This window comes from Paroedura picta, chromosome 10 (genome assembly GCF_049243985.1).
Source record: "Paroedura picta isolate Pp20150507F chromosome 10, Ppicta_v3.0, whole genome shotgun sequence".
Taxonomy (NCBI): Eukaryota; Metazoa; Chordata; class Lepidosauria; order Squamata; family Gekkonidae; genus Paroedura; species Paroedura picta.
The window spans coordinates 67,938,244-67,963,084 of record NC_135378.1 but is presented as its reverse complement, the minus strand read 5'-3'; the positions used below and the strand labels follow the sequence as shown (position 1 = coordinate 67,963,084).

The window sequence follows — 24,841 nt, the reverse complement described above, 5'->3', positions numbered from 1 at the left end:
TGCTGGTGATGATCAGAATTTCCTATTTCTGAACTGTATACTTGATTGGCTATTGCAGTGTATTTTTCTTGAGAGAAGATTACAAGCACACTGTATATCATTCATGGCATCACTCCTCTGCGTATTATGCTAATAAGCCTCAGGCCCACTTCCGGCATAAGCTATTTTCTCTCACAAACCATTTTCAGGATTCTTGCCATACCCGTGCTTGATCTGTATACACACAGAGTAGCTCCAGAGCTTCCGAGATTACTATTTTGATCACAGGAGCAAAGGGGTTAGACACAGTCCTATAAATAGCTAAGCTAGGAACGGTTTTCAGCAAAGTTGCAGGGGAACAGAATTTCCTGTACTGTCAGAACTTGCAAAAACCTGATATGGTTCTTCTACCTCTAATGGTATGGGTAAATATGTTTCCACTCAGTCCTTTTTACATATGTGAGCATTATCACTTTTCCACATCATTCTCTCTACTGTTCAAGATAACATGTACAAGTTCAGTAGGGGCAACTATTATTTTAGGAAAGTTGGCAAGTACTATGTTGTGGAATCTCCTTTGGAATCAACCAGTACTATAGATTATATTTACATTTAAAAAACAACGTATGCCTTAGTGTAACATTTTAGTCTTGTATGTGTTAAAGAGAGTGTGATGCTCCCTATGAGGACTTGGGAATATCATCATTGAAGGTAGCCTTTGTTGGTTTCCAATGTTGCTTTTAACAATGGAGAAAAGGGATATGAGCCATCATCTGTCATGAAGCACACATGCTGCCTTGCAGCAGAACTGGGCGCAATGGGGCCTATGAGCACTAATGCAGGCTACCAGAGAACACTACCCAGTGGGGAAGAGTTGCATCCATTCAGTTTATATTGTGAAGATTCAGATGTCACTTTCCCTAGAAGCAAACCTCCTCAGATTCCAACACCTCACTGGAAAGGGGATACCACTCAGATGAGGAAAAAGGAGCCCTAAAAGGTTTGTGCATAATTTCAACAATAAGCCTACTATCATTCATTACAGCTGCAATACATACAAAACATGCTTGTGGATTGGATTTAGGAAAGGAACCTTTTTTCTTCATCATCTGAGTAGATTATGATTTGTAGAGCATAGTTTGGATTGTACTTATATCAGGCATGAAGCAACCTCTGCCCTACTCAAATGAGCTGCCCTTGTGTCACTCAGAAAGCCTTCTGCCCAATCAGATTTCAAAGTTTTTAACAAACCCCACAAAGCAATGGCCCTAGAGCAGTGGTCCCCAACCTGCGGTCCACGGCCCGGTGCCAGGCCGCGAAGGCCAGGGCGCAGGGCTGCTGTTCCCTCTCCCCACCCCCCCCGCAGTAAAAAACTTCCCCGGGCCGCAAGCTTGCGGCCCGGGAAGCTTCTTACTGCGGGAGGGGAGGAGAGGGAATCAGGGCCGCGCCGCGCATGCGCATGCCCACATGTGCGATGCGCAACCGAAATCGTGCATGCACGGCACTTTCGTGATTTCGGCCGCACATGCGCGCTGCGTGGCCGTGGCTGCGCATGCGTGCTGCGCGGGCGGGGCAGTTGCCCTGCCGGTCCCCAGCTGGAAAAAGGTTGGGGACCACTGCCCTAGAGTATGAGGGCAGCAGAATAAACAGAGTGGGGAAAATGAAGCTAACTCTGCCGTAAACATATTCCACATTTGCTCCTGTTTCTAAGTCCGCCCTGTATGCAGCCTCCATTTGTTTGCCTCCTCTGGATTGAACCTCAAAATTATGCAACAGAAGAACTATTATACCTTGCTTAGTAGAGGGACGCAGACATCTTCTCATCTTACATGCAAGTCACTTTCAGTCTGGATCACAGTCAAGACAGGCTCTAAAGGTTTTCATAAACTAGTACTCAACCCGTTGCACTTTCAAATGTGAGCATCTTAGAACTAGTGTGTTCACACAACATTTGCAACTACACAACTACACAACTAGTGTGTAGTCACACAACATTTGCACAGTAACATGGCACCCCATGTTGCACAATTCTGCCATGTTTATCCAAATCTTCAAGCACCGCAGATTAAACACTATCTTAGAGAAGACTCACTCACACGTGCATTAAGTCACTGTCTGTGTGCGGATGCTCTTGTTTGACTTGAGGCGTTACAATAGCTGGATGAGGAATTCCAGTGGTGTGAGGTCCCGGGGGTCCAGGAATCATATGATGTGAAAACCTAGAGAAAGAAAATAGAAAAAAGCAGCCTTCTTCATCATGGCAACTTGAGCAGAACAGAGAAAACCTGTATAAACTAAGGCATACCCTCTTAGAAGTCCATTCATTGATACTATTCTTGCCAGACTGATACCGTGATACACCAAAGTGTGAAACAATTTGGTTAAGACCTTTTTATAAAGTATGGTTCTTATTTTATATAGCCTGTGAGAAAAATCTTAAGTGGTTTTTGGAGGGTATCTTTAGAAAATTTGTCAAGACACAAAGGGCATGAATAGGATCGCTACATTAAAAAGCCAAATAGCCCTTAACCAAAACACGTTTCCACACAAGTACAGAAAACATTAAAAAGGAATCCACCACCAGCCAAAAGGAGGGAACCATCATGCAGAAAATTAAAAGCAGAACAGCAGCTTCCATATGCCAGGGGTAGTCAAACTGCGGCCCTCCAGATGTCCATTTGCTGGCAGGGGCTCATGGGAATTGTAGTCCATGGACATCTGGAGGGCCGCAGTTTGACTACCCCTGCCATATACCTATTCTGACTTAAGAACCTACTGCTTTTCAGCAGAACAAGACTCCCAATGCCCAAAAGAAAACCTGTAACTAGATTAGCCAGAAAACTCATATATCATTACACAAAGACATAAAATCCAATTTCCAAAATAGGGTACATAGGCTTCACAATGTGACCCAAGTTTTGCCAGCATTATTTGACTATATGACAATCTATTAGATGTCTGTAGAAATCCAAAGAATACAATGTCCTGGGCACAGATGCATCTGAAGTTTGCATCAAGTATTTATAGTCGAATTAAACAAAGTTAACATAACTGATAGAGGGGGAATATAGACAACTCTACGTCTTCTTCAATTTTCCTTCCTTGCCTGACCAACTGCACAGTCCACCAAGAAACTTACCATAGTGAACAGGAGCTGTCATAGACTGCATTATACTACAGTCAATGGTGTCTTCTACAAGTTGGAGTGTGTGGAGTATGCACAGAAAGCAACTAAAAAACAATTTTGTTACAGAAGCCCATGTAAACAAAATTGAGCCCATACCTAGGCAATCAACATGTACGCTTTGGGTTGTGTATGCACAGGCTTGTTGTTTAAACCAGGGGTAGTCAACCAGTGGTCCTCCAGATGTGCATGGACTACAGTTCCCATGAGCCCCTGCCAGCAAATGCTGGCAGGGGCTCATGGGAATTGTAGCCCATGAACATCTGGAGGACCACAGGTTGACTACCCCTGGTTTAAAACAGAGGTACAACGCAGAGTCGGGATACGGCAAGCACAAGGTCTAGAACCCATCTTTCCATAGCACGAAATTGCCACACAGAATGACTTGAAAATGGCCTCTGTTGCCAGGCCCGTTAGCACTGCTTGCTCGCACTAACAGTAACATCCCATTCACACACCAGTGCAGAAAGAACCATGCGCACACAGCCTTTGCCTTTATCTTAAAGCAGGTGTGAACTTAAACATTTCCTTGTGCTGCCATAATTGCACTTTCAAAAAAAAAATTCTAAAATGACTGAACTCCCAGCCACTGTGAGGTGTTTTTTTTTAAATTAAAAAAACACACACACTTAAACAATATTAGTGCGAAACAAAGGACTGTTTTGTCAATTGCAGGCTTCAGAAAAATAGATGAAGGCAAACTGTAGATGCATAGCAACGTTCTAAATAAATGCACTTTAGCTGACTGAAAAAAGCAAGCAGAGGTATTCACCAGGATGCAAGCAGAAGAGCAAACTGCGCCTCTAGTTCCAGTGGTTACTCCCCAGCCAGCCAGTCAGTCATTCAGCTCCTACACCTACCTGGACATGGAAGTGTCGACTGAAAGTGTGGATGGGTAGGGCTGCCTGAATCCACTTGAGATGGGATATACAGGCTGACCTTGCCTGAGGTCACAGAAGAAAGGAACCCATCAATAATACTGTAACAGAAGTGAACCTGCCTTTTACCAACACCAGCAAACTAATGAAATCATGTTGCATTCTAATCCTGCGTTTGGCTGATTCCCTCCCTGCTCTTGGGAGGAGAAAAAATCACTCATAGAATTCTGGGGAGATTTACTAGAAGCGAAAAAGAGAATTCTAGACAATTTATCAGCACTGAACAACCCAACGTCTTCTAAGAAACAGATCCAAATAAGTAGGAATGTCCTTTGTGTTAAGGTTAAATTGTCCCATTGAGGGAGTTGGATGTCTGAAATATTAACAGGATGGCTTCTAACTATGGCTCTAACAATGTTTTTGTGGGAAGGTATCAGCACCCCCCACTAAACATGAACTTTATAAAGATGAGATCCTTCAGGTGGGAAAACTTTGGATCAACAGCCGAATACTCTTAATGTGGCCATATCTTCTCCTGCTGAACCTGATATAAACTATTATATCAAATGGAGTAAAATATTACCTTTTGCCTTCCCTTCTTTTTCCTCATCACAAAGCTACTAACATTTCCTCCCACACACACAAACACGTTCCCTTGAGTCTCCATGGGTAATTACAGAGATGGGCAGGTCAGGGAAGTAAAACAGTACCAATGGATTTTGCAACAGAAGGTTGGTCCTCCCTCATCAGACTGCTCTTTGGATTAAAACCAAATTTATATGAAATCTGACAAGCAATCCAAGGTATTTTTCTTTTTGCTTTTTAGTGTCTGTAATTTCCCTGTCTGCCTGTACAGTCCAGACTAGTCCAATCTCATCAGATCCTAGAAGTTAAGCAGGGTCAGCCATGTTTAGTATTTGTATGGGAGACCACCAAAGAGTAAAAGGACCATTACACAGCAATAGGTAATGGGAAACCACCTCCTAACAACTCTTGCCTTGAAAATCCTACCAGAGGTGACTATAAGTAGGCTATGACTTGACAACAAAAGCAACAAAAACCCTTGTTTTCTTCCCATCACCTTGCAGACTGCAAACACTGGGGTTTTGTTTTGCTTTTTACCTCAAGGCCACAGGTGTGCACATAGCAATCATAAGATTCAGAGATTCCAGGAAAAGCACATTTGTGTATTGTAAAATTGGAGGGGGGGGGGAAGAAGCCCTTTAAAATTACCCTAGTGCATGCCAAAATATACACCCCCTCCTTTGCAACAAATGAACAACTAGTTTTGAAAGGCAATTTTGCTATCCTTCTGTTTCAAAACATGGGTGCAGTCGTCCCAGTATCCCTGAATCTTGCAATTACAGAAGTGTGTGCCCCTAGGACTTCAGAATGTAATTAATTCTAATCAGGATGCAGATAGAGAACCTGTACATCCCAATACTGCTATCACTGTCCCTCCAGCCCCCTACCCCTCTTTTTTTCACTAAGTACTAAACAGAGAAAGCTTCCCAAGCTAGTCCCGAGGTAGCAAAATGGGAAAGTAGCTCTTTAACCTGGCAGACAAAGGAAGTCATTTGAGCACACAATGGTAGCTCAGGTGTTCTTCATGCTTCATAATATGCTATTTTGGCTGGCCATTTCTCTTACTACTACTGAAGCAGGCAACTTTTCTAGTACTTGCCTCCTCCTTCCTCCATACCACATTGCAACATCTACCTATGAAGATGCTGATGTGCCAGAGAACCAAGGGGTAAGGGGAGATACCTTTGGAGAAAGAGGAGCCCTAAAGGTGCTGCCAGTGCTTCATGGACAGACTTTGCTCCCTGAAGCAGAAAACTAGCCCACAAGCTGGTCTGGAATGTCCTACTTGGTACACATGACTGGGGTTCACTATGTCTGCTGTACATCTTGAAATGATCATATCAATGACAGCATAACTCTGACAGAATATACAGAAAAAAAGCTCTTCTCACAATTGCTTTGGAAAAAAGAGGGGCCTATTGCTTGTTTCCAGGCAAGAGTGGTTGTAGTTTAGGAAGGCTAGACTTTTAACTTTTATTTACAGGTAATATCTAAATCTCTTGAATACAATATTAAAGGAGCAAAAACGAAAAGGAAAAACTCTTCAGTTTGAAGTTTGTCTTGTCCAGAATGCCATATCCCTGTTGCACAAATTGATTATTTCAAATACTTTGAACTTTTTCTGCTTAGTTTACATTGTCTTTTCCTCCAGATTGCATTGATGCAACTTCTGAGCAGGATTTAACACATTTAAGTCACAAACTTCATAGAGAATAATTGATCGGCCCTTGAAAGGCTATGCTCAATTCAATTCAAGCAGAGCTATTGATCGACAGATTTAATGTTTTAAGAAACTGGCATTTCCAAAGCTGCTGGCCCTTTATTATGCTCACCATGACAGTCTTCACATTTAAATAAAGCTCTGTGCATGGCTCCAAGAGGGAGCAGAAACTTTAGTAAAAATCCCAAATTACATCTTTAGCTAGAATAAGCAGAGCACAAAAGCAATGTATCTAAGTCTTCCTTTGTGTTACCATATTTCCCTCATTACAGGCTATTTGCAAAAGTCTTGGCATTAAGAACATGTTTGGGGAGAAAGTCAAAACAAAAAGTCGGAATGAAATCCCACAAAAAAAACTCCTTATTCATTGAAAAGTAGCAGCAGAAAGACATCGCTCTTCTCTTTAAAAAAAATCCTTTTCTAAAGTGAGTTTTTTAAAGTTGCAATTTTTTTTCTTTACATATTGTGTGGGTAGTTACTTTTCTAAAACACATTAAAATATTAAAAATTTTAAAATGGAAGCCAACATGTAACGCTCATTCCCTAAAAAGTACTATGATACTTATTGATATGACAGGAGACAAGACTGAGAGATTATTTACTTATGTTAGATTCTCAGTCATTCCCCAAGCAACCAACAATCTTCTTTTTAAAGTTCTGCTTGTGCTGTATTATATGTTTAGGGTTGCCAACTCCAAGTTGGAAAATACCTGGAGATTTTGGGGTGGACCCTGAAGAGGGTGGGGTTTGGAGAAGGACTTCAATGACATACAGTGCCATATAGTTCACCTTCCAAGGCAGCCATTCACTCCAGGTGAACTGATATGTCAGATATCAGTTGGTATAACAAAAGGTCTCCAGATTCCACCTGGAGGTTGGCAACCCTATACTTTGTTGTATGGGTTATCTGCAGCTTTGGCAAGCAGTCACAAATGAGTCCTAGTGCAGGCTGACTAATGGCTTGGGGAAATGGCAATTCCATTCTTGCAAGCATTTAATGACAAGCAATCTGTCACAAAGCCAGTACAGTCTTGGGGTGATTGCAAGTGAGTTGGTGTTTGTATTCGAAAATGAGAAGCGAGTGTCATAAATCAAGATGCGAGCAGGCCAACTGCAAAGTCAGTGAGCGCTCTACATATGTTCAAAAGGACTGTACCTCTCTTTCAATGTTCCAGCTAGAGTTGCCAGTTCCTGGCAACTGGCAGGAGATTGGCTTCTAACATAGAGTTTTTGCCCAAATACCGGAGTGCTGCCTTAATGTCACTGACATGATAATGTCACTTCTGGGTGACATCAGAAGTGACATAGGCACATCGCTGCAATATTGACTGGGCCTCATTCTTTTTCCAAGGAAATCTACCCTGCTGGCTTCCTGATCAGTGGTTGGGTGGTGGGGATTGGTGCTAAGAGATCCCTGCCTCCATCGGGGTGGGAGTAGGGTGTCTGGCCACCCTACTTCCAGTCTGAAACTTAGCAGAGTCTGTGTAAACATTCTAGAGGCAGTGGAGCATCTTAAAAGGTACAAATGTTTGTGTGTGCAAACCCAAATACAATGACTACAAGTGATAAAGTTCATGGTTTGTACATTACTCATTGAAACAGTAGATGAGCTAGTTTAACACACATTTCCTACCCTAGTCACACCACTGATACCTGACCATCAAAGTTCATTACAACTGATTGCTATTATATGTTTTTAAAATTTGAAATTTCTTTGCAAAGATCAACTTTTCCCCTTCAAAACACAGGAATGCCATTTTTGCAAGTGAAAAAAGCTGCAATTCATTTCCCCCCCCCCCACTCCAAAAAGTCATGCAATCATGATTGTACATTTCAAAATCAGCAGGAGGCTCTTACCAGCCAAGAGGTGGTGTTATCTGTCCAACACCACCGGGAGACAAAGGATAGAAGGTGGGCATATCAGGACCTGGAGGATGTCTAGACGTGCCTATTAAAAGGGAGAGAATGCAAAACAAAATGCTATGATAAGAGAGTCCGTAGTCCATCCAACAAATTAAGAACATTGTGGGAGAGGAACAGAAGCAGCTTTATCGCTGAATATTATAGCAACAGTTTAATTTGTGATGGGGCCTGTGCAAAGTAGAGCACTTGCTCTGCACAAAAGCAAGATGGAATTTTTGGAGGGTACCAATGATTAAAGTCACTTGTTTTATATGAATGGAGTCAAGGTATCTCAATGAATACTAAAACAGAACTGAACTGTTATACTAGTTTAGCGCTATAACGTTCAATTTAGAACATTTTAAAAAACCTAAGAGGGTGATCACACAGGAGGAAAGGGTGGGGAAAGGAAGCAGCACTGTTTGAAATGACCATAAACCTTAGAGATGTCTCGTTAATGGAAGGAAATGTGCTGTATGAAATCCCTGTCCATATGTTGCTTGACTCAAAATTGGGCCATTGTGCCAACAACAAATAGCATCTGGTTTGGAATGGTATGTAAAAGCCTTGAGTCGATGAGAGCCAACTCTACAGAGATCAAGTCAGAACTTTTAACCTATACTCCTCAATGTTCAGATTGTGTTTAGAAGGCTAGGGAGATTATTAACACTTAGAAATGAAAAAGCATACGAGAGGAACAGATTGATTGCTCAGAAAGGATGAAATGTAGGAAGACTGTTTGTGATCATAAAAATCTGGTCCTGTTCGCCATTTTTAAAACTCTCAAGTTTTGAGAAGAATAACTGAAATAAACTTTATTTGAAAAGTTAGGTGGCACATGTCTTCCAATTTACACGTATTTGAAGTAATTCAAAACATGTTGTTACAGCGGTGTTTGCAACTCTGTGTCAGGGACGCGGGAAGGCATAGTTTGTTTGAATTACGCATGCAGAACACTACCAATTCACGCTCCTAACAGTAGAACATCTTGAGGTCAGAGTATCCCATCTATATTCTAAGTTGACAGAACACTGCTGCCTGTGCCAGGAGCTTTTCTTACACAGTAATTCCTGATGCTTGTATAAGATATCTTGGAGGCCTCACAGAAATCTATGTTGTATAGCGAATTGACAAGATTTTCAGTGCACATTTCAAACTGGTGTGGTTTCCCTCTCCACCAGTTTAAGTGCCTGCAGTGAAAGCTTCAAAGAATGGCAGAATGATAAATCAAACTGTGCAGATAATCAGGGTCAAGCTAAGATCTGTTTGGTGCATGTCCTTCCTCTCTCCAAAGGCCAAATATCTTCAGATGGGGTATAATTTATAATAGGGAAACCATGAAAGAGGAAAAGGTTAAAAACCTGTGATGGATCAGAATCACGTTGGCCAAGGTCCAGGCACCATTTAATTAAAATACATAGTTTCCACTTCATTTATCTCCCCCCCCCCCAACCCCAAGACTGAAGAATCTTTTTTAAAGAAAGGATTGGGGGGGAATAACATGCACAAGACCTTTGTTGGACCTTTCCTTCTCTCTAAAACCATGGTGAAGCAACAAAACCTCTGGGACAGGTTTTGCTGCGATACAAATCAAAACAAGAGTTCAAGATAAGTGTGTTCTAGCAACCAAATGCAAGGGATAAATGACTCAAAATAGGCAAACTAAACCAGAAAATCATGTTTGAACCATCTTGATGGGCCTAATGATTTCTCTCAGCCCTTCTTATCACCAAAGCTACATTTCTATTTCAGAATAACTATTAGCTTTCTGTTTGAGTAGAGCAGGGGTAGTCAACCTGTGGTCCTCCATATGTTCATGGACTACAATCCCCATGAACCCCTGCCAGCGTAGTCCATGAACATCTGGAGGACCACAGGTTGGCTACCCCTGGAGTAGAGAACATTTCCCCACAGTAGGATGGAAAAAAAACAGGCACTATATTTTGGGGTGAATTACATTTAAAGAGATCATCCCTGAATGGCTAGGATTTACACTAGGACAAAGACAGTTAATGGCACAGACAGATCTGGATGGAAAGCAAAGGTGTGAATCATATTGTTTTTGAGGAGAGTTTCAGTCCTCTAATGACAGACAGGAAAATTTAACCAAGCCAAGAGAAAGACCAAGAGACAGAGACTCCTCCCCAAATCAAGGTTGCGCACTTGCAGTTTGTTTTGGCCCTCACATATAGCTGTAGAAGGGTCTTTTATTGAAACCCAAAGAGTGGTTTTAGTCAATTACAGCAAAGGGTTAAATAACAATAACATTCTATAGTTAAGGTAACACAGTTTGCCACTCACGTATCTCTTTTAGCCACTGCTGAAAGGCATGATTCTTTGGATAGAAAGAACACATTGCAGAAAATCATGGATCTCCCAACATGGATCTAATCTAGTGTGACTCAGATCCCAAAGCTGTGAAACAATGGGGTGCAAGAAGTCTACTGGAGGAGGAAAAATGGGTGTCACTGATAAAGCTGTTCTGACCGAGCAGTAATATCAGGACTTTCTCAGCCTCACAGGGTGTCTGTGGTGGGGAGAGGGAAGGGAAGGCCATTATAAGCTGCTTTTGAGACTCCTTTGGGTAGAGAAAAGTGGCATATAAGAACCAACTCTTCTTCTTTTATCCTTGGATTGTTGAGTCATTTGGTTTTTCTCCAAAGTAGCAAAAACTCCAGGAACCACTGGCAGCTAAAAATGGACTGGTGTGTGGATTGGTGCATGCAGTCCTTTCCATTAAGGCTCAGCCTGAGCACTCAAGCAGCAGCAGCAGAAAAAGTGTTGGTTCTTTCTGTGGAAGATCAGTGATATATGCAAGGCATCTGTACCCTATTTGATGATAGGGGTGCTAATCAGACTGGAATCTGCATTAATTTGTGCTAACTTTTGGTTCAAGTTTCTAAAGCAAACTCATTTCCAGATTGAGGGTACATATATAGACCTCCCAACGTGAATGAACTCATCATGTCTAATGGCTTGGGGTCTGGCCCATGAAACGTTATGTCACAGTTTTTTTTCTTAACAACCACAAAATTCACTGTTGTTTTCAATATTTCATTGTTATTTTTTGCTGTGATTTCAACATTTAAAAGACAGAAAGGATATACAATCCATAAATGTAACAGATAAGCCTCTTGGAAAACTTACCTGATTTTGTGAAAAAAATTACTGAAAGTAAGTCTTTAGAAATCGTTCTGAAATAATAAATTATATAAAAGGAGGAACTGGAAGAGGAGGGGAGCTGCAATCCAAGTAGCAAGCAGCACAGGATTTATTAAATTAGGTAAATTGCCGCTTGTACATTTTCTGTGGTTCCCTCGTGATTCACAGATTTTGGAAATTTGCTACCACAGAGGATCAGTGGTTAATTAAGAATCGTTTCCAGGCCTGTAATGGTCACACTTGATATGATTCATACAGCTTCTGATTGTCGCTTCAGCTCCAGCTAAGCTTCTCATCAAGTTGACTCTTGTGGGCGCCAAGGTCAGTCTTTTGTACTGGGTTAGTCTTTTCTTGCAGTGGGTTAAGAGTCCCACCGGAAATGATCCATCAGCTCTCATTCCCCGAACACAAAAAAATGGTACAAACTCTGAAACCACCTCAAGGATTAAAACTAATCCTAGTCCCAGATGAGCCCTCATGGTTTTCATACTCTACCTAAATCTCATACCCCAAGGAGACACACAGAATCATGGTCACAGAGACCACTAAGCCATTGATTTATTTAGGGAAATTACAGATCTTGCTTTATATGAAAAGCCTGCTATTTTAAATGGGAAATTGTACAAGTGATCTAGGCATTTTAAAACATGCTCATTATTAAAGAGTACAATACCCACACTACACGTTGATCAGAACAGGCCTGAGATAACTACCCTGTCTGCTAACTTCTGAGGAATGAACAATTTGCTTCACCAACTCCTAGAATCATAGAATAATAGAGTTGGAAGGAACCTCATGGGTCATCTAGTCCAACCCCCTGCACTATACAAAGGACACTCAGACCCCAATCGCTCATCTGCTGTAACCTGCCACCTCTTTGCCTTCACAGAATTAGCCATTCCGTCAGATGGCTATCTAGTCTCTGTTTAAAAATTTCCAAAGATGGAGAAAAAAGATGTAGGTAAAAAGGAGGCGGGGTTGGCATGCCATAACTGGGTTACTGGATCTATTATGTTATTGTTATATTATTATTATAAAGTTACCTGTATCATTCCTGTTCCGTGTGAACCGCCCTGAGCCTTTGGAGAGGCCGGTATATAAATGCAATAATGAATGAATGAATGAATGAATGAATGAATGAATGAATGAATGAATGAATGAATGAATGAATGAATGAATGAACCCACCACCTCCCGAGGAAGCCTGTTCCATTGAGAAACCGCTCTGTCAGGAACTTCTTTCTGATGTTTAGACGGAATTTCTTTTGAATTAATTTCGTCCCATTCGTTCTGGTCTGTCCCTCTGGGGCAAGAGAGAACAATTCTGCTCCATCCTCCATATGGCACCCTTTTAAATACTTGAAGATGGTTATCAGATCCCCTCTCAGTCGTCTCCTATCTAGGCTAAACAGACCAAGCTCCCCCAACCTTTCTTCATAAGTCTTGGTCTCCAAACCCCTCACCATCTTTGTTGCCCTCCTCTGGACACGTTCCAGTTTGTCAACATCCCGCTTCAATTGGGTTGCCCAAAATTGAACACAGTACTCCAAGTGAGGCTGAACCAGTGCAGAGTAAAGCGGTGCCATTACCGCCCGTGATCTGGACACAATACTCCGTTTGATACAGCCCAAAATCCTGTTGCTCGCTTTAAAAAACATTTACTTCCCCTCTCTTTATCTGTACCACATGTTACTCCTATATCCTCTGGGATTCAAACTAAAGGTAGGTAAAGGTATCCCCTGTGCAAGCACCGAGTCATGTCTGACCCTTGGGGTGACGCCCTCTAGCGTTTTCTTGGCAGACTCAATACGGGGTGGTTTGCCAGTGCCTTCCCCAGTCATGACCGTTTACCCCCCAGCAAGCTGGGTACTCATTTTACCGACCTCGGAAGGATGGAAGGCTGAGTCAACCTTGAGCCGGCTGCTGGGATTGAACTCCCAGCCTCATGGGCAAAGCTTTCAGATGGCTGCCTTACCACTCTGCGCCACAAGAGGCTCTGGGATTCAAACTATCAGGGCAATTTATGTACTCCTTAATTGGCTTTCAATTTATCAGCCAAGACAACATGAGATCATCAACATCAGTACTTAGGGTTGGTTCCTATTTGCTTTTGTTGGAAGTGCCAGTCTAATTCATAGCTAACAGGAAACTAATGGTCAATATATATGCTAGCAGTCTTTATTTCTATACTCCCGCTTTCAAAAAAAGGCTTTAGCTCATTGCTGTCAGAAGTACCTCCTGTGTGGGGATGCGCCTTGAATTAAAAGTGGAAGATCCATTTCTGTTAACCTACTCTATTTCCTCTTTAGGAGGAACAAAGCAATCTCCCACTGTCTGCCTAATTATGGAATGTCTTAGGTAATAATGGCAAGAGACAGGTGTTTCATCACATATGATGCCATGATCCGATGTTATCAATATCCACTCAACCAAACAACTTCTATCACAGCATTAAATTACCACTGCCATTAGACATCCACAACAAAAGGCATGAAACACGTATAACACAATATGCCCATCAAGTACAGGGTGTTCTGGTGTACCTCCTATGGTTTCAGCTACCTCTACTACAAAATAAAGAAAAACCCAGGGGAAAGGTCCAGTTTTAGAAAGCTCTTCTCAGTAGGCAACAACAGTAAAACATCTAGTAAATTGCTGATGAATCTGGATTAAAACCCATAAGGACTTGACAGATGGCCGGATTTATCATCCAGCAGAGAAAGACCTCTCCTTATTCCCTTCTTAGTTCTCTCAAGTGTGTTATTTGTATTTCTAAGGTGTTCACACAACAATGTCAAATGGACCAATTTCTAATGTCTACTTATTCATACAGCTAGCTCATTCTCCTTTTATCTAAGCCTCCCCCCAAAAAAAGTTTGTTATGAACACTCAAATATCTACGCTGTCTTAGTTAACTATGCCCTGCACAAATACATTAAGAATGCAATTCTAGGAATACTTCCAATGGGATTAAAGAGCCATTGAATTCACACAAGAAGACTTCTGAGTAGGCCTGCTTAGGGTTGCTTTCTCAGTCAACTTCTTCCCTCTTCTCTGTACAAATTTAAGTTCTCAAAACTCAGTGTACAGGATTCTGCACGAAGCCTGCCATTTCATGTTCAGTTGTTGTTGTCAGCCCTTCAGTTGTGTCCAACTCTTGGTGATCCCATGGCACAGTTGTCACCGTGATCCCCGATCCCATACCACCTCCATCAGGCAAGCAATGTTCTGGCTGGTGTCTATTGTGTTCTTTGTCAGCTTGGTTTCCTTCATATTCTAGTGGGCCCCTAAGAGTTGTGGCTCACTTTAGCAGCCATCTACTTATACAATGCCTGGCCCCAAATCAGCCAAGCTGTACTTCTAACACCAGAACCTCAAGCTCATAATAATTCTTTTCCATTAGCCTAAAAATTTCTAGGTATTAAAATATAATATAGTCAGAAACCTCAGATTTTACAGTATGTCAGAAAAATCTGCATTAAATTGTCCTTTCAATTCAAGTCAGGTTAATACGTATGCACATAGACTGTTCATGTATTTGGATCAAGCTACAGAATTCCAGCAACCTGTATTCTAACCACTCTGTGTCCGGGAATTTAGTTTAATTTAGAGTTTCTCATAAGTTCCTTAGATACTTATAAAAACAATTTTAATGAAAACCTAACATTATCTACCAGCAGTATCAGTTTTGTTCAATGGTATTTTTAGATTTTCTGGTTATTTCACCAGACCTTTTCCACTTAGCATCAAGAAAGAGAAACAAATCAGAGTACAACACTTATGGATAATGAAAATAAGTTATCTTCATAATATTGATGCAATGTACACGATTATTTATTTATTATATTTGTATACCCCCTCCCCTGAGGCAACAGGCCACAGAGACCTAAGCCAAAGCCAGGGTCACAGAATCTGTTTATTTTTTTTAAACCAGATAACCAGGTTTGCAAGCTGACATGCTGATGTTTCCACGTGGAAGCTGATCACTAACTGACTGGCCACTAGTCAAGTCAAACTTTATTGCACTAGGCCAGGGGTAGTCAAACTGCGGCCCTCCAGATGTCCATGGACTACAATTCCCAGGAGCCCCCTGCCAGCGAATGCTACCCCTGCACTAGGCCATAGGCCTTTGCAAGATTAGTACATAGACTGGCCACTATGTACATAGCAATGCTGTAAAATCCAGATGGCTGGAATTTTAATGGACAGGGATGATGAAAAGTGATGGATAGCACTTAGGAAAAGGGGGTAACAACAGCAACAGTGAGGGAAGAGTTAAAAGCCCTTACTATGAGCAAGGGGAACAGGCTCTGAAGGCAACAGGCTTTCAGCCCTTTAACTGGATAGTCACAGCTGAGGGGGAGTTGTTATACTGGCTGTGGTCTGGAGGGAGTATATTTCAGTCAGAGCCGAGTCAGACTGGTCAGAGCTGAGCATGACAAATCCTTAGCTGAAACACTCATCAAAAGCGAAACTAGTAAGAGTACTGGGTTTTATTGACTGACAGGGCTAATCCACACAGCGTCTGGTCAACCAGAGCAGTGATCTGGAAAAGAGAATTTGGCCAGTCAGGTGTTTGCTCTCAAATCAAGCCACATCGAAAGGGAAATCCTTCTGAGGAAGAGACGGACTTGGGGGCAAATTCCTAGCATACATGTGTGCGAGATACAGCGTCAGTGCCCTCAGAAAGGAAGAGAGTGCCCACTTTCTAAGAACGAGGGGAGTTCAGGTGAACTGCAAAGATCAGAGTAAAATCAAGGCATTTAGTAATAAACACAATAAAGAAACCTCTCCATTAAAATAAGAAATGTAACATCTAACTGAATAAGGACTGATTTGTATATTTTAAAAGCTTGATTTCAACCACCTTTCCCTCTTTGTAAATAAAATCTTTTATTTGTTGTCTTATAAAAATGACTCAATGCCATTCTGACTAAAGGATTTTAGTGAAAAGATTATTCTACTATTTCCCAGATGCTCCTAGCACTGAACAAAAGCTACAGATATCAGACAATGAATGGGTGGGACAGTGAGTTTTGTTCTGGAGGGGGAAATTACCTTAGTGTTGGGAATGGTGCAGAGAGGCATTCTGTCTTAGCTAACCTACTGTTATTTCCAAGTGGAAGTTGATCTTTAAGTGATTGGACACTATATATAGCAATACTGCAAAATCCAGGTGCTTGGAATTTTAATGGACAGGAATGACTGGTAAAATATACCAGCTCAAGGTTTACATGATGCCTTTTTGGAGAAAGAGTGGAATATATATTTTGAAATGAAGGTTGTAGATAAGCTAATTTGCAAATCCTATAACCCAACAAGAACCCTATAAACCAACAGAATTTAATCTGAACTAGCTTCTGTGGTCCGATTTGAAGTCAGGAAGTAGTTAAAATTACTTTGTGTGTTTTAGATATATAGATAAGAGAAGCAAGGAACTCACAATGATTTGCAGGAGTCACCCTGTATCCCTCTGTACCACCATCCACAAATTATTTCATCTTACAATTTGGCCACCCCAGCTATAAACTTTACACTGTTCAGGCAATTAGAAGCTTTCCCTATTCCTGTTTCCTCTTCCTGGGAAAACTCTGGTCAAGTTGCAAAAGTTGCGTGATAGAAAGTTGCCAGTGTGGTGACCATTGCTGGGCCTAATCAAGTCATTCAAGTTGGCAGGTGAGGCTGCTGGATCCCAAAGACATTTGTGGGGCATTATGCAATCCAGTAGCTACCCCGTAACCTGAGTAAGTAATGATAGCAAGTTGTCTGGCCCTGGCCCCAGTGAGTTCTGCTTTCTAGGACAGGAGGGAGGTTAGCAGAAGTGCCCAGAATAGCCAAAGCTGACCCCAGAAGGCCCCTGTCTTTTACTTAAAGAATCCAAGTTTTGAAAGCTGACAGTATTGTTGTGGTTGCATCAAGATCCATCAAGATCTCAGTGGGCAATCAATTCTTAAAGTTACAGAGACTACTTCTATTATGTTGAGAGTTTGACCTCTCTCCCCTACTTCTATAGATTACAGTGTTTTCTGCAACCCTGTTTTTTTTTTTTACCATTTTGTAGAAAGATCGGTCTTGTCTGTTCACAATTCCAGTCCCTGAATTAATGTATCCATAAATGGGGTCATATTGAGAATTAGATGTATTTATTCTGTGCCATTGATTAACATCAGATTTACTCTTAAACTGTTTAAAATCAGGAGATGAACTTTAGCATTTAATATAATACTTAAATGTGTACATATTAAGAAAAGGTGAAATCACCCTCCTCCATTGAAGAACCACCAATGCACAGCTGCTGAAAACTATCAGTGCTGCAATACTTTGGTACAGTAGAGACTAAGGGATAAAACTGCAGTTTCACAGTTTTTTTTATCAACAAGGAAGAATGTTGAGAAAATCCTGGTAATTGGCTTCTTGAGTAGGGAAAAAAAACCTCTCAAAATTGCAGGCTTTACCTCAAAACATGAATGGCTGTTGTGTTAATGTCCTTTTAGTTAGTGAAATAAATTAAGGTCCCACCTTGTTTTGAGTTGACATCTGAGGGAAGGTGTGAAGGATGCATCCCTGGAGAAAAGTGCTCATCGCTGTAGGTGATAAGTGGGGTGAGAGGATGAACCGCGTGGGAAGGCTGGACCACTGGTACTTTGTTTGACTGCAACCAAAACAAAAGCATCGGTAATCACTGTGGATGTGTAAGCACAAAGAAAGGCCATCATATTCACCTCTTGTGTAAAGTGCTCTCATGTCACAGCCAATTTATGGCAATCCCAAGGGACTTTCAAGGCAAGATACGTTCAGAGATGGTGTGACATTGCCTGCCTCTTCATAGGGACCCTGGTCTTTCTTAGTGGTCTCCAAATACTAACCAGGGCCAACTCTGTTTAGCTTCAAAGGTATCATGGGATCAGGCTAGCTTGGGCCATCCTGGGCCACATTCACATTAAAAACCTGCACAGGATCTGTTCTTAGTCAACTAATGAGATAACACATATGAAATGCATGACACATAACATACTGCGTAGTGATGCCTCTCTTCGGTTCACTACACTGGGCAATTCTTATATTTTCCCCAAGGTGTAACTCACCAAGCCAGCCCCACAAGCTGCCTATAATGTCCCATCAGTGACTTGGTAATATTCCTACTTCTGATGCCTACTTGAGACTGCAAAAATGGGGATGTCAAGCACTTGTCAGACTCCAGGACTAATGGACTATGCTGTGGCCTGACAATCACTCTGCTTTGCTGTATTCAGCTGGGTTGACGACTTAATTACCAAGAGTATGAAAGTAGTTCATCCATCACAAAAAAAGGGAGGTGATGGCTACCAGAACTGTAGCCTCCCTGTTTAATAATATGTAGACAATCAAAACGTAACTAAAGATCCAGACAGAGCCAAAGCCAGGTACCTTTAAGTGTAGATGAAAAACCCAATGTCTTTATTCTATAGTTCAGGGAATCCAGTCTCTTGGATTCTGGAAACATTATGGCTTGACTCAGATTAAGTGTAGAATCGATTAAACTGCAACTGGCGACTGAGTTATACAATGATTTTATATTATATACACAGTGATTTTATCATACTTTTGAAGCACCTCAAAATATTCCACCCTGTACATAAGTACACAGGACACTGCCAACCAGTTTATAAGCATAATAAAAGTGTTATGGGAACACATGCATTGTATGTGCTATGAAATGCAGAATGCTGCCAACTATTATGCTGGCTCAGATTCAGCAAAGCTACCATCTCTACTGCACTTTCAATTAAAACTAATAAGAATAATTTTCTCCATCACAAAAAAAGCAGCTAACCACCATACAAATCAAATTATTATATCAAGGATAAACCTTTCCTGTCCAACCCAAAATATAAGAGAAAAATCACTGAGAGAAAACTATAAGAGGATGAATTTGCCCACCTCTACGGAGAACACAAGGTTTAAATTAAATTAAATGTCCACTTACACAATAGGTTTTACTGTTGAAGCTTTTGAGATCATTTAATGGCAATGCCAAGTAAAGCCGAATATAAAAGTTACGGGTTCATGCATGAACTGTGGGCAGATCAGGCAATTTACACCGTGCCTGCCATGACACATTTTGGCTGCAGACTCCTCCCCTCCATTTCCCAAGGCAGTTTACTAAGTGCTGCCCCATTTATAAGTGGAACTTCCAATAAATGAACTGAAACTTAGATATTCTGTGAAGTAACAGAAACGGCATGTCATATTAAGGTAAGAAATATGTAAGCTGAATTAAATAAAATAAATAAATCTTTCTTTTTCTATTCCACCCTTCCAATACAGCTTAGGGTAGATAACGACATCATTATAATGAAGGTCTTTTTTCACATCCAGCAGAGTGCTTAAGCCCTTTTCAATGGTTAGATTGGGTCTTGGCCTGGTGCAACAGTTCTGTCTTGCAGGCCCTGCAGAACTAATTAAAACCATTACTTTCAAGTTTGGATTTTTCAAGTAGCTTTAACCTATTTTTATAGTCAATGCCTTCTTTAAAGAAGCAATTGTTTCTCCAACCATTAAGCCTGGAGTTACAATCTGTATTCAGACCCAACATTAAGCTTTCAAGGAGTTCTGGAAAATCCCAGCAATTAGTAGTGCATGGTGAAAGTGAGAAGAGGCATCTTGACAAGCAAGCCCAAGACCCCTTCAAGGCTAGTTCAATGAAGACCCAAAGCATGGCTCGGCATTTGCAATGTTACCCCAAATGAAAATTTTAACCCAGGAACATTTAATCATGGTAAGGCTGACAGTGTTCCTGAAAATGTGCACTTAGTTGAGGTCACAGGGGGGAGAACAGAGCAGGACGTGTCAGGTGGGTACAAGGTCACCAACCTTGAGCTGGGGCTTGGAGATCTTTAGGAATTACAGTGAACGCTATGGAATTATACTTTGCTGAAGTCCCTCCCTCCTAAAACTCCATGTATCCAAGGCTCCACTCCAAGTCTTCAGGAATTTTCCAACATGATGTTAATAACCCTAAGGCAAATACTAACTGAGTCTTAGTCAGAGAGGCAGGTTATACAGGAATTAAAAATCAATCTTTCTAGGGGACCCGTTATCATGTGCAAATGCACGATCCTATTATGAAAAATCTCAAGCATTTATTAAATGAAAAGGGTCATGTCACTAATTAAGAACCTAGTTTAAAAAATATTTTTAATTGGATTGAACGAGAGGCCATTCATGGTCTGGGCCCGATGTATCTGAGGGATTGCCTCTCCAAATATACTTCCTGGAGAGCACTACACTCAACTGGTTCCAACAAGTTGGTGATCTCTGATCTGAAAGAAGCCCACATTACCTCAACTGGGGTTAGGGCCCTTTCAGTCTGGTGGAATGGCCCCCCCTCTGGTGGAATGAGCTCCTGGAGGAGATACAGCCTTCTTGAGTTCTGCAGGGCCTGTAACATGGAGCTCTTCTGCCAGGCATTTGATTGAGGCCAGGCTGTAATGACCAACATAAGTGCTCTTTCTCCCTCCGAGAACCCCAGTTGGGACACCTCAATCAGATCAGTTTTTTAAAAGGAAAAAAGTTAATTAGTGTCTCGTGGTAATTTTTATGTAATTTAAATATAACTTAAATTGTTGTTGTCATTTTAACTGTTGTACACCACCCTGAGACAGCAGTGCCAAGAGGGGTGGTTTATAAATGTAATCAATCTATCATAACTACAGGTGTTACCGTAGCAGCATTCAGCTTGGAGCACACAGCCTGTATCTTTCATATTGATAAACAAAACCAGAATCATTCTCTTGACTGATTTTCTTTAAAAAAAAGAAGAAAAAAGCTCTAAATAACTGACATGCAACCTCTAAAATTCATGATGGGAACATTTTATAAAGCCACAATAATCTGCATGTATAAATACACCGGCGCTTTTGGGTGAAGCCTCTCAGTTATCTGGGTTTTTATATTCAAGCCCTTACCTTCCCCTTTCCCCAAAGTTAGGGTCACTTGCTTTTGAAAGACAAAAGAACTGTTCATACCAACATTAATTATTGGCGTAACATAATATAGTTTTAAAAATCTATCTGGGTCATGGCTTTTCTCTGCTGCCCTATCTATGGAGAGACACAGCTCAAAAATCAAGACTAAATACAGTGTTTGATAAAATTTGGTACAGCAGTACAAAAAGGGGGAAAAAACACCCTGCCATGTAGCAGTCCCCTCAAGCTAAAGAAATGCTGGAGTTACCAGAATAATTCCTACTCCTTTTTTCACAGCATAAATCTATGCAAAAAAGAAATGCTGGCGCCTCATTTGCATTATTACTCTATGCACCATCGTTTAATTCTTTTTCCATGGGTGGGCTGAACTATGAAAGAGTGGAGATGGGGGGCGGGGAGGGATCCTGCATATATTTTACTACAGTCCATGCTTCAAAAACAACAACAAATCACAAATATTGTATAAAAGAGAAAGATCATTCTGGCCAAAATGCAGGAACTGGCTCTGCAAACATGCCATATCTAAAATATTTAAAAAACAGGAACAGAGCAATGTTAACTGATCCCGGTTTTATTTGAATACCAATGTGATACAAAAAGGTCTGTGTGTAATAAGCCTTCCTTGTTTAGAATGAACAAGGAGGAAGCCAGCATCATGTTTCCTCCTAGGCCATATTCTGCCCCCCTGCATACCTTCCCCCTTGTTTTTAGAGCACCACCTTAAGGAACTTGCATTAGCAAGTGGTATCATCTTAGTGTCTGACCTATCCCTCCAGTCATATAGCTCAGAAGCTTCCGCCATGAATTTCTACTAAATTATGCTAACCTTGCTCTCCTCTTAATTTTACGGTTTTCAACACAGATTTGCTTTCCTGTGGGAAGGAGATAAGAACCTGAGGATTTTAATTTAAGCTCTGGCCTTGTCTTATATTTTGCAAGAGGGAGAGAGAGAGAGAGTATGAGGAGGAAAGGGGGGGAAAGCAGCAGTACTCATAGGTGTTTTAAAGCCAACAAGCATTAGGGCCATTATTTGTGACCAAATACAAGTAGCACGAATTCCCATTAAGATAGAGGAGTTGCTTCCAAAAGAGATAGCTCACACTGCCATGCATTATTTTACCATGCACAGTAATAGATACCAAGTCTCACATTATCTATAGTTATGGGCCTCAGTCTTAAATCAATGCATTGGTAGTTTTATATGCCAGTATTTTAAACACAGCACAACATGTCAAAGGGGGGGGGGGGACACGGACCCAGCAGTGATATCTCAGAGTGTTAATTTCCAAAGTAATAACCACGTTACATTTGTCACAAACAAAGAGGGAAAGGAATTTTGTGCCACCCTGAAGACTACTAGATTTATGGCTGTCACACTCAGTTTCATACAGAAGCTATTTCAAAAAAACTTTACCTTCATTAAAATCTATTCGTGTTTTTAAGTACCGCAAGAGTCCTCATTGTTAAAACAGTGTTAGCTTAGGACTAGACAGATGAAGGGTGTGGGGGTACATCAGAAATCCAAATCAAGAAAACACACTATGCACCTTAGCTGCTTTTTTCTACCTAAGCTGAGACATAAAACAAAGAGTTATTTTATTCTCCTCCCCCTTCTACATGGGCAAGGGTCTCCGGGTCATGCAGCATTGAGGTGTACAGTAAGATTGCTTTTTTTAGGAAGGAATGTTCCTTAAAGAGATCTTTGCACGTCTTTGTTCAAGCAGAAACAAATGTATGGGTGCAGCCAATGTTTCCAAATGTTCAATCCTTGATCAAATCTAAATTGCATTTTAAAAGATTCTTTTTGAAAAGAAGACATGCTTCATACCACAGTGTCATTTAAAGTTATACAAACTTACAGCTCTCATCTCTTGCATTTTTGACCCAGCATTTTATCCTACATTACAAAACATTTTTTGATCCTGATATGATTCAAGTAACGTACCCAACTACAAATGAGCTCCCTTAACCATGTCAAATGTACGATCTGAATGGAAATGTTTTTATTTCCCGCATTCCTGTAATTGCAGTTCTGGTATGCATATAGTTGCCAAACTCCAGGTACCACCTGGAGATCTCTTGCTGTTACAATTGACCTCCAGGCAACCATGATCAGATCCCCTGGAGAAAGAGGCTGCTTTGGAGCATGGGCTCTGTGGCGTCATAAACAATTTATAATTTGTGTAACGTTTCTCATACACTCTAAAAAGGGGTTTTCAAAATGCATGAAAAGTTTCTTGCAGCTTAGTCTACATTCATCCCTCAGGCTTCTGTGACTATCAAACTCCACAGGCTCCACCCACCAAATTTCCAGGTATTTTCCAAAGCTGGCAATCAAAGCTGGCAACCTGGAATATGCAAGAATGTATACATTAAATTACTTAAATCCTTTTCTTGTGGCTTAAGAAGAGGTTGGCTAAACTGAGTTGCTTGGCTAATATAGAGTCTGCAAGAATTTAACTCTTCTAAGATTTTGTTTATTCAGTTAAATTATTTATCTCTCAACTTTTGGTTTATAAAGGGCCACAACTAACAGGAGCTGAATGGAAAGATGGAAACAGGGACTAAGAACTTCTGAAATATCAGTTGAACTTAACCAAATATTAGAAACTCCGGATGCCATTAGAGGAGTGATCCTCAACCTGTGGGCCGCAGACCACATGTGGTCCTTTGACTAATTGGAGGTGGGCTCCGAAGGACGCCTTGTCCCCCCCCCTGGCCCTTTACTTCACCCCCCCAGCCCTTTACAACACACTTCATTGTTGTGGCGTGTCTGTATCTTATTTTGAAGGGATGTTTAAACATTACCATAGCGATCAGAGAGCGCTAGGGCAGTGGTTGAGAGTAGAGGAGTAAACTACCCTCCCCCACCGGGCCTCAGTAAAAGGTGTTGAGTGGTCCCCGGTGAGTGGTCCCCAGCGTTGAGTGGTCCCCGGTGATAAAAAGGTTGGGGACCACTGCATTAGAGCACAACCAATTCATAAAATAGTGGCGTGCTTAAAAGCAGATTTTATTAATTGGCTTGCACTTTATCAATATTGTGCTTTCTTTTGAATTTTATTTTCATGTGTCATAAGCCATATAAACTTCTCTAATAAGACAAACAGGTATTTGAGTCAGTGCTGGGAAGCTTTCAGGCTAGGTGAGACCAGTCTAAAATATTCCTGAATTTTCAAATGCTGGTGTGATCATTTTAGACATTTCCTCCTACTGTTCTACTGTCATGCACTAGTGCTTTTCAGGTATGACCAAGCTGTCATAGTAGCAAGGTAAGCAGTGCAACTAAGCCCTGCAAGAGTAAGGGGTATTGATTCAGGTTAATTAGGGCAGGCAGCAAATGTGCCTCTCCAGGGTTTTTTTTTTTTTTTTTTTTTTTACAAAGCAGCTGTCAAGAAATTAAACAAACCCGCAGATGTAATGGAAAGCAATGATGGGTCACTAAGAATGAATCATAGAAGCCCTTG

General features: G+C 41.2%; 2 protein-coding genes across 9 annotated transcripts in view; one reads left to right on the top strand and one right to left on the bottom strand.

Moving 5' to 3' along the window:
* The window catches only part of RPL34 (ribosomal protein L34), a 305,621-nt gene that overhangs the window by 42,507 nt on the left and 238,273 nt on the right, over window positions 1-24,841 (top strand). The gene's annotated exons all lie outside the window — the stretch shown is intronic.
* LEF1 (lymphoid enhancer binding factor 1) overlaps window positions 1-24,841 on the bottom strand; it is a 106,036-nt gene that overhangs the window by 23,817 nt on the left and 57,378 nt on the right. For 6 of the 8 annotated variants that reach the window (XR_013224881.1, XR_013224880.1, XM_077300643.1 and 3 more), the window contains 4 exons: window positions 17,929-18,061; window positions 8,204-8,294; window positions 4,024-4,107; window positions 2,076-2,198 (listed from right to left, as the gene is read on the bottom strand). Coding sequence is in view for 6 of the 8 variants with exons in the window: in XM_077300643.1 (XP_077156758.1) it covers window positions 2,076-2,198; window positions 4,024-4,107; window positions 8,204-8,294; window positions 17,929-18,061 (431 nt within the window). In the remaining 2 variants the exon portion in view is untranslated. The remainder of the gene's footprint in view (window positions 1-2,075; window positions 2,199-4,023; window positions 4,108-8,203; window positions 8,295-17,928; window positions 18,062-24,841) is intronic. The other 2 variants (XM_077300644.1, XM_077300645.1) reach the window with 1 other exon arrangement.